We start from the raw sequence: 13,895 nt of genomic DNA on the forward strand, positions 1-13,895 counted from the left end.
ACATGTACACGCATTAGTATATGTCAACATTTAAAGGTACCTGGATGTTAATCTGCTTGTCTTGTAGCATCCTCTGCAGCTCCAAAAGGCCACCCTTCAACGTACGTAACTTCCTTGCCAGTTGCTCGGCTTCCTCTCTCGTCTCTGTCCGGCCTTCCAGCAGCAGGTTCTCACTGTGCATGGACAGCTCTGACAGGGCCAGCACCTTCTCTTCAATCTCCAGCAGCATGTTCTGGAGTAGCAGGAGGAGAGAAGCCAGCTCAAACATGGTGTCTCACCGCCGACAGCAACAGACCCTCCAGACAAACAGGGGGCCAGGGTCTGGCTGAACCCCCTACACCAGCAGCTTTCCCAAGGCACAAAATGGGGAGAGCTCTCCCTCTGCTGTCATCCTTGGCCCACCTTTCCCGCCTCGCCTCCTGTGCAACATATTACCGCTAATCCTTCATGCTCCATGCTCTGCAGCATACATGCTCACACTCCACTTCAAAAGTAATTCTCCTGTGCAGAACACCATCCTAGGTCCAGACCAGTTAACCATGCCCATCAGTGAATGCAGTTCCAGTGTTTGAATAAACATTTATTTTCCAATGGCATTGCCGCAACTCTACGATCGATAGCTTCAGCAGGTTATTTTAACGCAGAGAGTGACTCTCCCTCCCTTCCGCCTTACCCTCACTGTTCTCTAGGATTCCCCTACTTGGATATCCTAGCAGATTTGTCACCAACGCCAATCCCAGCACAGGGATCTATTAAGCGTCTGAAAGCCACAACCCCTGACTACTCCGCCCTACGCTGCTAACAGGCGCCTGTCACACAGAGCCATCTGCATAATCTGCTTAAGACTAGTGCTACAGTTGCTTAGGAGCCCAGCCATCTGAATGCCCCTCTAACTCCACTAATGCTCTTGTTTACCAACTGGAAGGTTTCTGCGCCCCTGGGATGATCCACATGTGATAAGGGAAACTAAATATAATATAAGTATAAGACGGATGTAAGTAATCCCCTGGCAATTTGCATTAGGGTGCTAACCTGAGACAATGGCCCAACATCTAGAAAACAGTACTGCAGTACACAGTACTGTCATTCCTGCTATGACATGTTATTAAGAAATCTCATATTTATAAATTAATTTATATTATGATATATAATTAAGTTAGAATTAAAAGTTAATATGTTTGCATGTGTTGCTCTGAATGGACAGCAGGGGGAGCTCTTACCTGACATTCAGCAAGCTGATCCTCCATATCAGTCTCCTCTGGAGGTTTGGGTTCAAGGATGGAGGTCACAGCACTGCGCATTCTGACCAACCACTGGTCCAAATCATCTGCCCGGGCGTGATAGAGCTGTATGGCCTGTTCCTGACGCTGACCCTCCAGACGGTCACTAACACGCTCCTGGAGCAGGGCACAGCACATTTTACATACCAATTTAATAATACAGTAGTGAAATAATTTCTCAATAAAGCTCAACTATTACCTATTACAAATATTAATGCGCTTTCACAATCTTCAGAAAATCTACCTCCAATAGCTGCTGTTTCCCTGTGGCCTTCATGTGGATGGTGGCCATCCTCTCAGCTAACACAGCGAGGGAGGACTGCATGGCCAGCTGGTCAGCCATGTCTGAGTCAACAGCATTTGAGGCCAGGTCCTCTGTGAAGCTTGTCTGAAGCCTGTTTATATCTTCCTGCGCACTTTGAATCTCTTCAATCAGACCCTGAAGTGGAAAACAGTGTTACAGGTTTAGCATACTACTGCACACATAGATATACATACTCCCTACCCTGTCAGAGCAAAAGCTCTATTTACATCAAACTATATAAGAATTTTACTGCACTGTGATGACTCACCTCATGTGCCTTAATGTGGCTATCTGGGCTTTTATCTGCTTCCACAGGCTCACTGAGTTTGGCCTCCAGAGCTTCCATTTTAGAAGAGATCGACTGGAGCGAACCCTGGTAATGCTGTTGCTTTTCCAAGGCTTCATACAGAGACCTCTGCTTCTCACTGATCTGTTGGAAGACCAGTTGGACAATGCAAAAGCAATTAGCCTGAAGACACTGAGAGTCAGTAAACCAGCAAGCTTACGCCTTGCATTAACCACATACCACATTCTTTAATGTCTCCCATGAGCGTTGCAAGTCATCTAAGTTGGCCACAGACTCAAATGTCGGGTCATATAACTCTTGGATTGGAGCTCTTGTGAGTGTTCCTCTTCCCATCTAAGAAAATATTCAAACAGCGGCATCAAAAGTTAAGGCAAATTAGTTATGAAACAGATGGCAAAACAGATAGAAATACTTCTGTAAAGCCCATAACTCATTGTTAGGCATGATGAGCTTGCGGGTGCAGGCGGAGAAGAGATGTGGATTAATGTTTCCCTTGGTTTGCTTTTGCCTTCATTTATTAATTGTACTGAGAATGTTTTTATAACTAAGCAGTTAACAAAAGAAAGATAACAGAAAAATTAGAGAAATATTATGGGAAAAAAAAGTTCACGGACCAAAAAGAAGTATGTGCAGTTTTGCTGAAACATCAGTGGGAGAAAAAGTCATGAAGAGGAAGAGAGAAGGTAGATACCTTGGTTACAGTGACTTCAGTGTGACTGATGGGAGAAGGAGAGCGACATACAGGAGGAGAAGAGACCTCACTGTTAGTGCCCTCCTCCCCAGACTCCTCAGTTACAGGAGACAGGAGGGTGTGACAGCGGCCAGCCGTCATCTGACACGCCATGCAAGAAACATTAACAGAAGAGCAGACGTGCGAGGTGGATTGGGAAAGATTAATCATAGTCTATGTGTTTTTAGATAAAAGTGGCAGAATGCACTTTACAAACACATATCTTTGAATGAAAGCAGGCTAAAAGATTTAATTAGTAAAATGAAAGGCATAAAACTCTTTAAGCTAAAGCCAAACAGCAGAATGAGTCGACAGCTTTATTAATTCGGCAGTGCCATCACCAACAATGCCAACACCTTTATCAGCAACACTATGTTATGGTATATTATGTTCTCTTACCATGACAGCTTGTGCTGAAGATTTCTTGGTCTTCTCCTCATCCATGTCGTGCAGCCCCTCCGGCAGTCCCTCCACATCGCTCACTGTCAGCAGCATGGTGGCATGCTTGGCTTTCACTGCCAGCATCTTGCATTTTGAGTTTAGGGAGGCGATCTGCTCTTGGTAGCCTTTGATCTTCTGGGCCAGTTCCTATTAAAAAATACAAAATTTGCCACATAAGATAAGATATACCTTTATTAGTCGCACAGTGGAGAAATTTCAGGTATTACAGGAGCAAAGTGGAAAGCAAACATAGAGGGCACCAGCAGGGCATCATATTTCATCTATGACACTGCAGTGCTAATAAGCAGAAACAAGGACTGCATTGAATTAGTTGAATAAATACAGAAGTTGGCAAAGGGGACCTTGATTAATGCCTCACCCTTTCTGTGTTCAATTCACATGTTAAGCTCTTGTATATGTGGGTTTTATCAAAATTTGTAAACACATGCAAGCGTGTCACACTTAATTATTTCTGCCTGTATTACGCTGATGACCTGTCCAGTTTTTCTTTCCTGAGTAGAAAAGGTAGGTTAAGTGAGTGAGTTAATGTAAAGTACTTCATGGTGAAGGATCTGGGCCTGCAGCTCCTGGATGTTGTTTGTGGGGATCGGTCGGTCCTGAATGACACGGTGCGCTTCCTCTATCAGCCCCTGGAGGTCTCTCACTTCCTGTTCATATTGCTCGTACTGCACCACTGCCTCCTGGTTAAAAACACATGAAACTTGTTTGGTTACTGTTAGATGAACAGTTGAAAGCTCCAAAGTGTTTTTTCAGAATTAAAAAAGAGTATTTTACTCAAAATATTGGTATAAGAAATTTGTGTCAACAGACGTTCACATGAAACAGTTTGTGTATTCACTCAAGCTGCTAGCCATGCCTTTTTGTACAGAAACCCTGCATTGCATACCGTGTTAGAATGCAGGATTGATAACAGTATGCTGTTGCTGTGCTGTTGCAACAGTGTCCCCTACTGTACCTGTAGGATGTTGCATTGCTGAATGGCCACGTGCTGCAACTGACTGGCTTCTTGCTGCAGACGCAGTGCCGTGCGACAGATGGCAAGGTTGGGCATCACCTCCTCTGGGACCTGCAGAGCACTCTGACACAGCTGCACTGCCTGCACCTGCTGCTTGAAGCTCTCCATATCTGCCAACAGACGCTGCAAAAACAGAGAAAGTTTATATGGTGTGAAACTGTTAACAAGCTACAATGTGTAAAGTAAGCGTGCATGGTGCTTTTATGACAAATTATAGCTCATATCATGGATTATTTTTATGTGGTGTGGTAACCTGTCTCTGAGCCAGCTGTTCTTTGAGGCTCTGGCGTGCCAACTCTGGTGAGGTCAGTGTGGCTTGGACCTGCTCCAGCGCAACATGTAGGGACTTAACTTCATACTCCAGGGCTTCCATACTCTGAGGAAATATCGAGCGTGAGTCAATTATACAGTACATTTAGCACAAGGTATGAACTACAAGTTGTACTAGTATCCCTCCAGGGAAATTCAACTGGTCAAACATAATAAATCAGGAAAATAAGGTCATTCATAAATGTTTCAAAAAGTCAAATAGAAGAGAATTATTTTTTCTCTGTACCTTATTTGCATCCTCCAGGCTTTGCAGCCGAATCTTGATACTTTGCTGAAGCTCCTCAGTGTGTCGACTGAGTTCACAAACCTGCTGGCTCATAGACTCGACCTGCAGCACCTCAGACAGAAGCTCCACTTTCTCTGCCATTGATTCCAGGTCTCCATGGAGCTCCCGAGACTCACGAAGGACAGCCTAAGGACAGGGCAACGAGGCAGTGAATGAACGGCATGTGTGTTGTGGTCGCCTGATTGAAAGAGACAGTTGAGTCCCTGCAACATGTGCCTTTCCTGAAATGTGCGTATGGCTAAAAATCCTGTGAGTGGATAAGCATGAATCCATCTCAAAACATGCCACCCAAACTTTACTTCTCTAAATAATATGGAGGCTACTTCTTCAAAAGCTAAAATGTCTGGAGTTGAACATCACAATTCAGTCTATGAGCATGCCTGTTCGGACCCCAGACTCACCTGGTACATTCGTATCTGCTCCTGCAGATGAACAGAGGAGTTCCAGATGATGTTTGCCCTCAATAGGCTTTTGGCTTTCTCCGACCACCTCACAATGAAATCCAGCATCTCATTATACTCATCTAAGTAGCAGACAGCCTAAGGAGCCAAGATAAGAGGGGGACCAAATGGTTAAAGCACAAAACAAAGTATGCTTACCTACATAACTGTGTTACAATTTATGAACGTTGTGGCAGAAAGTAACATTCGCATGTGCTTTGTGTTGGAGACCTGAAAAAGCTAACCTTTTTGAGCCAGTTGTTCCTACAGTCCGCCAGCCGTGTTGTGTGGTGATGCATCTCTGATAGCTTGCTGATGGCGTCACCAAGCTGTTTAGCCAGCAGGGGGTTCCTGCGGCCAAACTCTTGCACAGCAGCATCCAGTTCTGAGAGGGTGCGACCACAACAGTCCAAGTCGTCGGCCAGGCTCTGAGAAAAAGAGGAATCATTTTATTTCCTGACAAGATCTGATAGTCTTGAATGATAGTAAAACCATGCATTCACAGTAAGACGGAGCAAAAACAAGCTCACCTTGACCTCTTCTTTGGCGTGATCAACATCGGGAGATTTTTCCTTGAATTTAGCAGAGATTGCTTTGAGTTTCTCAGATATGCCATGGATCCTGGAGCTGAAGTCCTCTTTAATTTCTCTGGTTTTCTGAATTTCTCTCTCTTTTGAAAGAACCTAGTAAATATGAAAAATGTCAACAAATCATGCATGACTAAATCCTTTAAATACTGTGGGTGTTCCCTTGTGGAATTGATAAATGCAAACAACTGAGATAATATCAAATTTAAAGAGGCCAATTAAGGTCTCATTTACACTGAAAGCTTTTTAAATGGCATAATACCTGATCCTCAATGGCACCCAATGCGAGTGAGACCTCAGCCAGCTGCATGGAGATTTCAGAGGGAAGTATGGTGTAGAGGTCCAGGTATTTGCTCTGTTGCTGCTCTGCTAACTTATCCACATTCTGACGATAAGTGATCACTTCTCCATGTACAACCTATAAACAACAAATGCAGGGCCCACGTAACCTTTCTCAGAAATGGTAATATTCAAAAAGCAAAGTCTGGGGGATGACTGCAAAATCACAAAGATGATACTTCTCTTTATACATGTGAGATATACCTCAAGCTCCTGCAGCAGAGAATCAATGTCTGGAGTGGGATTGAGAAGAAGCTCCCTGGTCTCCTGAATCCAGGCTTTTACAACACTGAGCTCCTTCTCCACTTCCTCTCTGTCCCTCAGTTCCTGAGCTGCTTGAGCCCGCTTGGTCCTGGACTGTGTCAGGAGGCTGGGGGCAAAGTGAAAAATGCCTCTATTGAAATTCTGATTCTTATTCATTTATTTACTAGTATATCCATTAACACAATGCCACTGACTGGATGTTATTTAAAATGCAACAGCCTTGCAGGTTTATCGTCCCACTACCTTTCCATTTGGTCTTGTACAGCTCTGATCTCCTTCAGGCTGGGCAGCTCATCCTGCTCATTTGTTGGTGAAGGCACTTCCACGTCGTGTAGCAGGCTGAGAGCATACTGGCGCAGCAGCATGAGGGAGGAAAGCTCTCTCTCCAAGTCTTGGCTCAGCACGTCATGCTGGTCCAATAGAGACTGCAGGGTGGCTTTGGAAGCCTTCTCCACAGCACTGTCGGGGAAGCGACTTTGGAACTCATCAGAGACTGCTCTCACCTTCACCATCTGTACAAATGATTAGGAAAGTTCAGCTGGTAAAAAAAATGTATATATTTTCATTATAAAATACATGTTTTCCTCCATAGTCTGTCTGTGTACCTTCTCTCTAAAAGTCCTCCATTCCTGTGCTGTGTCCTCGAGTACTCTCTCCTGTCCCCGCGCCACGCTTCGTAGTCGCGTCCAGCGCTGCCACACAGTGGTCATCGAGCGACTGATGGTGGCCTTGCTGGCGTCACTCCCCACCAGCTCCAGCTGGGCCGCTTGCTCCTCTAAACCGCTCAGCTTCTCTTGGAAGCCATTCACCAGCGATACAAGGGACTGAAAAAGACAGTAATAAACTAAGTGCATAACATTCATAAAACAGAAACCAGTTTTTTATATGGAAATGACTTTGTTTTGGTCTCTCATACCCGATGGCTGCATAGCTTATCTTCGGCCTCCTGGCCTGTGGCTGCCTTTGCAGTAGAAAATTCAGTCAGCTTCTTTTCAGCCTCGTTCATGATCTCAATGACAGTCTGCCTTGCCTCCTGGTATGACTTCCACTGAGCCACACAGCTAAGAAAAACAAAATATATTAGAGGATAAAATGCCATCATTAACCAAATTTCTGCATTGTACATTACACATGCACCGTTACTCATTCTGACTACCTGTGAAGGACATCCTGGTGACACTGGAGCTGATCTCGGACCTCCACGCCTCTCTGCTTTGCTGACTCCACGCTCACACGGAGCTGCTCTCTAGCTGTGGGGTTGACCAGGTTCTCCAGCTGAGGTAGCAGGGCCTGCAGCTCCTCCAAATGTATGAGGAACTCCTGCTCTGTGGCCATGATGTCCACCTGCTGCCGGAGACACTCCTCGTAGTTCTCCACGTCCACACCAAGGCTCGCTTGCTGCAGGAAGGACACAGCATCCTCCAGCCACTCACAGGCTGACTGCATCCGAAAGTGGTACTTCTGGCACAACACCAGGGCGTCCTCCAGAGTAATCTTTACACGAAAGCAACAAAGAAAAAAATAATCTTTTTAATATAAGATATAAGACTACAGACTCTTAATAAAAATGCTTAATAAAAAAGGTAATGTTAACAAAACAAAACTGATAAAGCATTTCACTAAAATTAATGTGTGATTTCAAAGGTTGATATTTTCCCACCTGTTTGGAGCTCAGTGCTTTCTGAACGTCTGCCTGCAGCTTTGCCATTTCTTCCAGGCTTGTATCTACGTGCAGTGGGACAAGCTCATTTGCGCTGATATACTTCTGTTTCTCCCTGCTGCTAAGAGCAGCCACTATTCTCAGTCGCGATTGTACTTCCTCCTGCATGATCTGCTGCTTTCTGATCTCCTCCTGCACCTTCTCCACCCTCACATCAACGATCACAGCATAGCCCAGTTCATCTCTGACCTGCTGCAGCCAGTCCAGCGTCCTTTTCATCTCTGTCTCAAAGTCTTTACTTTGGACAAACCTGTTCTCACACTCTTCAATCAGGTCCCCTACTGCAGCCTGCAAAGATCGCAGCTCCTCTTGCCACAGAACTACCTGTTCCTTGGACGCATGATGGGCTGCTTGTTCCACACGGGGTGCCAGAGTGTCCATCTGCTCCATGAGCCTTGACAAGTGAGAGTTGGCACTCTGGAGACTCCCTGCCAGAGCATGGTAGTTCTTCAGCCTCTCCTCAGCTGACTGCGTCTCTGCATTAACTTTTACCAGCTGCTCTTTTGTGGCCTTTAACTCTGAGTCAACCTGCAGAGCCATAGCCTTGCGGTCCTCAAATGACTCCAAGGTTTCATCCAGATGCTCTACTTTCTGTTCAATCAACCTCTTTAGGCCGTTGTACAGGCTCACAAGCTGGGTCATTTCCTCTGGGCGCCATGGTTGACCAGTGCTACGAAACCCCTCTTTCTTCTGGTTCAGTTCACTCACAGCTAGGCCCAAGTTGCTCAGGTCTGCCTGGATCGCTTTGTAATCGCTCTGCAAACTGACAACCTCTTCTGTTTCCAGCCCAACAGGCTGCGTGCCCAGATTATTGAACTGTTCTTCAAGCTCTTTCAGTGCCTTATGAGTGATGTCTATGAAAGAGGTGTACTCATTCCTTGTGAGAATGGCCTGCTGAATTTTCTCCTGTTTTTCTTTAGCTAGCGCTAATATGCTATTATACTGCTGGGGGAGGGTGTTGAGTTTTTCATCCAAGTAGCAGTGGTCCACTTCATTCAGACTGGGCAGTATTTCTTGGCCTGTTCTTTGTACAATTAGGAGAAGATTCTCATATTCAATTGCCTGCTCGACAATGTGTTGATACTTCAGCAGCTGTGCTTCCAACTCAGCATCTCCAACCATCAGATTGATTTCAGGGAAGGTGACTATATCAGCTTGTTTTATCCAAAGGCATATTTTCTCCAAATCTGTCTTGAAATACTTTCTGGAAACAAATACTTTTTCAAGCTCCTGAAGTTTCTGCCCACACCTATGTAATGTTCTGTCAAAGATGTTTTGTAACTCCTGCAACTTTGTGAGAATCTCATTCCTCTCCTCCTCGCTGGCATCCCTCATCAGGTCTCTTCCCTGGGACCACAGGGAGGTCAGCTCGCTCTGATAGGCTTTCAAACTGCTTTGGATGTTCCTACATGTTCTGACCTGCTTGGCAAGGTCATCAGGCAACAAAGCAATGTACTCCTCTGCCTGGGCCTTCTTCTCATTCTGCTGGACCCAGGAAATGGACTGGTTGACAGCCATAAGGAACTGTGTTCTCTCTGTGAAAGCCTTGCTGAGGTGTTTTCTGCGCTGCACAACCTTCACACTCAGAGATTCCACCTCAGATTGAGTGTCTGTAATAAGCTGTTGCAGACGTTGCCGTTCACTGAGGCCCAGCCGGGCCAGCACTCTGTCAGCGTCAGCCATGGCCTGTGCCAGCAGGAGCTGCTTGGCTTCCAACTCGCTGCAGATGCTCAGGTGGTCAAACAGGAAGCTCTGAGCCAGCTCTGGAGGGGGACTCATTTTCATGGCCTCAGACAGGGCAGGCTGCTGCTCCTCTGCCCAGTCGCGAGCCTCTCTCAAACGGGCCTCCACTTGGCCCATGTCTTCCAGGGTCACCACTGAGTCTTGGATTTTCCTCTCAATTAGGTTCTGCATCTGAGTCCATCGCTGCTCAAAATGGCTGATCTGCTCTTTTACCAGCTCCTTGTCATCCAAGTTTAAATTCTGGATGACTTTTTGTTTCTGTTCCTTAAGGTCCTCAAGAGTGCCTTTTTGTTCCTCCAGAGTGACTGCAAGCTTCCGTAATGCCTCCAAATGCTGAGATGAACTTTCAGCATCCGTTCTGTGACACGAGAAAAACAAGGAATTACGAATTATCCTAAGTGTTGATTGGAGGATATGAGAATGTAAGGATTAAGTTTTGAGACAGATAGCTGATATTTATGTTCCCTTAGTTAGTAGAAAACATTGTAGCTATGGCAAAACACTGACAATGGAGAGTGCAACTGGCATTTTCTTTCATCCTAAAACAAAACCTTATTGGCTTTGATTGTGTCAGGAGATTATTAGAATCAGAGCACAGCAGCATATCATCACTAATTTTAACTTATAACAAACACACCTGGCCAGATTGTCCCACTCTTTGGACACCTGTTCAAACAGCACTTCCACTGCAGTGATGCAATCATGGTATTCCTTGGACCTCTGCAGGTCCTCCTCTCTCTGGCTCTGCAGCTTGTTGGCCTGGTGACAGAGCTCAAGCCAGGAATGGCTCAGACGGTCAAGCTCTGCATGTTCTGGAGAGTCCTGGCCACCCGTCAATCTGCTCACAGTCTCCGTTATCTTGGTCAGGATACTCTGTTTAGACTGCAGTTGCTGGCTGCATTCCTGTGTGACAAGCAATAAATTGGATGGTGACCCTAAGTGCATCCATACCGTAAGCAGATCCCTATTTAATCCCTTCATAACCCAAGACAAAATGTTGAATTAGACACATCATACACAGTGTATATTAATTTTAATAATCATACAAAAGAAAGAAAGAGTTCCCCTTTGTGTCCTTTATCAGGGTAATGGTTATGATGCTGTTCCCTACCTTGGCTTGTGATAGCATGTTTTGAGCTATCTTTGTCTCCAACTCTGCAGGCCTTCTGGAGAAGCTGAGGAGCTGCTGCTCCATATCCTGGAACAGGCTGGTCAGGTCTTGCTTCTGTTCCTTGATCTCCCTCCAGCCCTCTGAAAGCTCCTGAGCACTGGACATCCTTTCCTCTATCTGCAAAAAACACATGTACCCCTTCCTACAGTGAATATTTGCAGAATTGTACATTATGAAAGAGCCTGCATTCTGTACCACTCATGACATATTTTCATATTATTGTGATATATACATATATCCATATAAGCACAACAGCTGCAAACACACATAATGCTGTACAGCAGACAAGGCGGTAACAGTTACTGACCGTGAGTTTGACCTGCTGGACCTGAGCAGCTGCCACTCTCACAGCATCATCAGACAGGTCACACACAGAACACACCAGGTCCAGGTAAGTGCTGGCCTGCTCCTGAAGGGCCCTGTAGTGCTTCACCTGTGTGTACAAAAGCAATGAATCAAAATAAATTACAGAACAATAACTTATCACCACCACTGCATTCCAAGAGAGTCAGTTACCTGCTTCAGAGCTTCCTGCAGGCCAGACGGTCCCTGATCGTTGAGCTGAAGCTCCTCCTGCACTGTGGTCAGCCAGGTTTGGCACTGCTGGAGAGTGTCCTGATGGTTAACGTGTTTCTGTAGTTCTCGATCCAAGCTCTGGTACACCTGTTGAACAAGGTGAGGTCAGACCTTGACTAACTTTACATCATAAAATAAAGACCCAGCTCAAATGTATAGGTTTCCCACAGATCTATGAAGAATCTGTATCACTCACACGTTGGGCAGTGCTGCAGATGGCAGAGTAACTATCTCTAGTTCCCTGTTGGTGAGCCTGGACTTGTTGACTGATCTTAGCCTGAACTTGGTCTGTACAGCTGGCAACAAGATCTTCTCCTTTTTGCTTCAAGCTGGTGAGACGCTCCTCAAAACTGGCTATCTCCTCCATTACTGCCTGAAACAGAAGTGTTTACAAATACAGATTTAGAAGAGTGATACATGTGAGTGAAAACCAAAAGTATTTAGAAGTAATATAATGATGTAAACTGCATTGTGAACGTTTGTAGTACAGCATGGTCGCAGTCACCTTGTGTCGGGCAAGCTGCTGAGTGGCCATCTCCATGCCACTGGTCTGCATGGAGTCTAAGGTGACCAGTCTGCTGGACATCTGTAAGAGCCACTTCTCAACCTCTTGCAGTTCACTGTTGTAATCCTCGTGCTCCTTCACCCACTCCACAAGGTTCTGGACCTGTGTCTGAAACGCAACACACAGCTAATCTTAGAGACGCATGTAGCTGTATGACATTAAAAGAAATCATCTATTAGTATCTATCAGATTGTTTCCTGTGGATTATTTACTCTTCCACCCACAGTACATAAAATATACACTGAATAAAATCTATAGTTTTGGAATTAATTCATACTGTAGTAGTGCACATACCTTAGCTGCTAAGCAGAGATCTTGGTAGTCAGCCTGCAGCTTTTTCATGTTGTCACTTATCGTGGCGTCATGGACTGTGTCGAGCAGGGCCTCTCCCTTCTCAAAGACAGATTTCACAGCTGACTCATGAGACTGCACCGTCTGCTGGATGGTCTGCATAAATGAAAAGAGAGTAAAGCATTGCAGATAAAATCGTTTGGTTTTCTTGCTCTATTTTCACTGTGTTTACAGGAGAAAAAAGATTAACCAATGCTAAATCACCTTGTACTTTGCCAGCTGAGCCTTCTTCTGGTAGAGCTCAGCTTTAGGTTCTACACTGGATGCTAAAAGGTTCTTGGTCTCCAGCACCCACTGGGCCTGGGCCTTGTATTTATCCATAAAATCTTTAGAGAGTGAGATACATTTTTCGAGGGAGCTATGTTCTGTGCGCAGCGCTTCCATCAACTCCTTTAATTGAAGGAGGCGGCTGTCCACCTCCTCCTGTAGTTGCTCTGCTTCAGGCTCCTCCAAGAACACCATGGCTCGCTCTGTCTTCTCCCTCATTGTCTTCAGGTAAGTGTGACCCTGCTCCATGTCTGCCTGAAGAGCCTGGAAAGTACACAATGCTACTTTTATCAATGCACATCAGAACGTTAGCAATAAAGGTCTATGCTATAAACGGTCCTTACAGATCAGACAGTAATATACAGAAAGAATGTGCTCCATATTAGAGAGTGTACCTCTAGTTTTTTCATCTTTCTCTCCATAGCAAAGCGGTCCACTGCATCAACACTGATAGCTACAGTGGTGAAGTTATTCTGAGCTGTGCTCAGCCAGTCTGAGAAGGTGCTGAAGTTACACTGTGCCTCCTCAATGCAAGACACCTCCTCCTGGAGCTGTTTGATTGTTTCCTGCAACATAAAAGCAGAGTCAGAAAGTCAACAAAGTTATGGGAGAAGAATGCTAAAAGTAGCCGAACTGATAACATCTTCCAAATAATCTGTCCAATACAAATTTACAGTCAAGATTTTAATCAGAAATTCTAGGTCTCACTAAAAGAAGGCACATCTATTAACATGTATTGAATTACATATGCATGTATATTCTATACAGAGATATACAACGTTCACATCGATGCCTTAGTGTGATACTGTGCTTCAAAAAGATGGTACCAGTAAATGCAGAAGCAGGACATGGTAGCGGGCTGTAATCTTGGTGGCTCTGGTACTGATCCGGCTGCTAATATGAGTCTCATCCAGAACCTGCTGAGCCAAGAGACTGAGGCCCTCCATCTCCTCTTGATAAACCAGCACTTCCTCCTGCCAGCTCTAATCAAACAAGGACCATTAGAGATATTTGATCAATACTTAATTACATTCCAAAATATTCGTTAGACTGCAATTCTAAATGTGTCAAATCATAATGCTTCCAGTGCCAAATTAACATATTTTGATTCTGATGGGACTGCAGTGACCCATGCTCATTTAAAATGCAGTACTGTCA

At 45.1% G+C, this 13,895-nt stretch overlaps 1 protein-coding gene across 9 annotated transcripts in view; it reads right to left on the reverse strand.

Moving 5' to 3' along the window:
• The window catches only part of syne1b (spectrin repeat containing, nuclear envelope 1b), a 77,397-nt gene that overhangs the window by 23,181 nt on the left and 40,321 nt on the right, over window positions 1-13,895 (reverse strand). For all 9 annotated transcript variants that reach the window (XM_070979093.1, XM_070979094.1, XM_070979086.1 and 6 more), the window contains 31 exons: window positions 13,565-13,720; window positions 13,133-13,303; window positions 12,675-13,001; window positions 12,414-12,566; window positions 12,060-12,227; window positions 11,751-11,927; window positions 11,495-11,641; window positions 11,286-11,411; window positions 10,919-11,095; window positions 10,445-10,710; window positions 8,005-10,165; window positions 7,501-7,838; window positions 7,261-7,405; window positions 6,950-7,168; window positions 6,588-6,856; window positions 6,285-6,450; window positions 6,004-6,159; window positions 5,685-5,837; window positions 5,400-5,582; window positions 5,116-5,253; window positions 4,655-4,840; window positions 4,352-4,474; window positions 4,039-4,221; window positions 3,620-3,763; window positions 3,021-3,209; window positions 2,583-2,723; window positions 2,111-2,224; window positions 1,853-2,014; window positions 1,525-1,719; window positions 1,221-1,397; window positions 41-232 (listed from right to left, as the gene is read on the reverse strand). In XM_070979093.1, the coding sequence (XP_070835194.1) occupies window positions 41-232; window positions 1,221-1,397; window positions 1,525-1,719; window positions 1,853-2,014; window positions 2,111-2,224; window positions 2,583-2,723; window positions 3,021-3,209; window positions 3,620-3,763; window positions 4,039-4,221; window positions 4,352-4,474; window positions 4,655-4,840; window positions 5,116-5,253; window positions 5,400-5,582; window positions 5,685-5,837; window positions 6,004-6,159; window positions 6,285-6,450; window positions 6,588-6,856; window positions 6,950-7,168; window positions 7,261-7,405; window positions 7,501-7,838; window positions 8,005-10,165; window positions 10,445-10,710; window positions 10,919-11,095; window positions 11,286-11,411; window positions 11,495-11,641; window positions 11,751-11,927; window positions 12,060-12,227; window positions 12,414-12,566; window positions 12,675-13,001; window positions 13,133-13,303; window positions 13,565-13,720 (7,602 nt within the window). The remainder of the gene's footprint in view (window positions 1-40; window positions 233-1,220; window positions 1,398-1,524; window positions 1,720-1,852; window positions 2,015-2,110; window positions 2,225-2,582; window positions 2,724-3,020; window positions 3,210-3,619; window positions 3,764-4,038; window positions 4,222-4,351; window positions 4,475-4,654; window positions 4,841-5,115; window positions 5,254-5,399; window positions 5,583-5,684; window positions 5,838-6,003; window positions 6,160-6,284; window positions 6,451-6,587; window positions 6,857-6,949; window positions 7,169-7,260; window positions 7,406-7,500; window positions 7,839-8,004; window positions 10,166-10,444; window positions 10,711-10,918; window positions 11,096-11,285; window positions 11,412-11,494; window positions 11,642-11,750; window positions 11,928-12,059; window positions 12,228-12,413; window positions 12,567-12,674; window positions 13,002-13,132; window positions 13,304-13,564; window positions 13,721-13,895) is intronic.

This window comes from Chaetodon trifascialis, chromosome 14 (genome assembly GCF_039877785.1).
Source record: "Chaetodon trifascialis isolate fChaTrf1 chromosome 14, fChaTrf1.hap1, whole genome shotgun sequence".
In the NCBI taxonomy this organism is placed as follows: Eukaryota; Metazoa; Chordata; class Actinopteri; order Chaetodontiformes; family Chaetodontidae; genus Chaetodon; species Chaetodon trifascialis.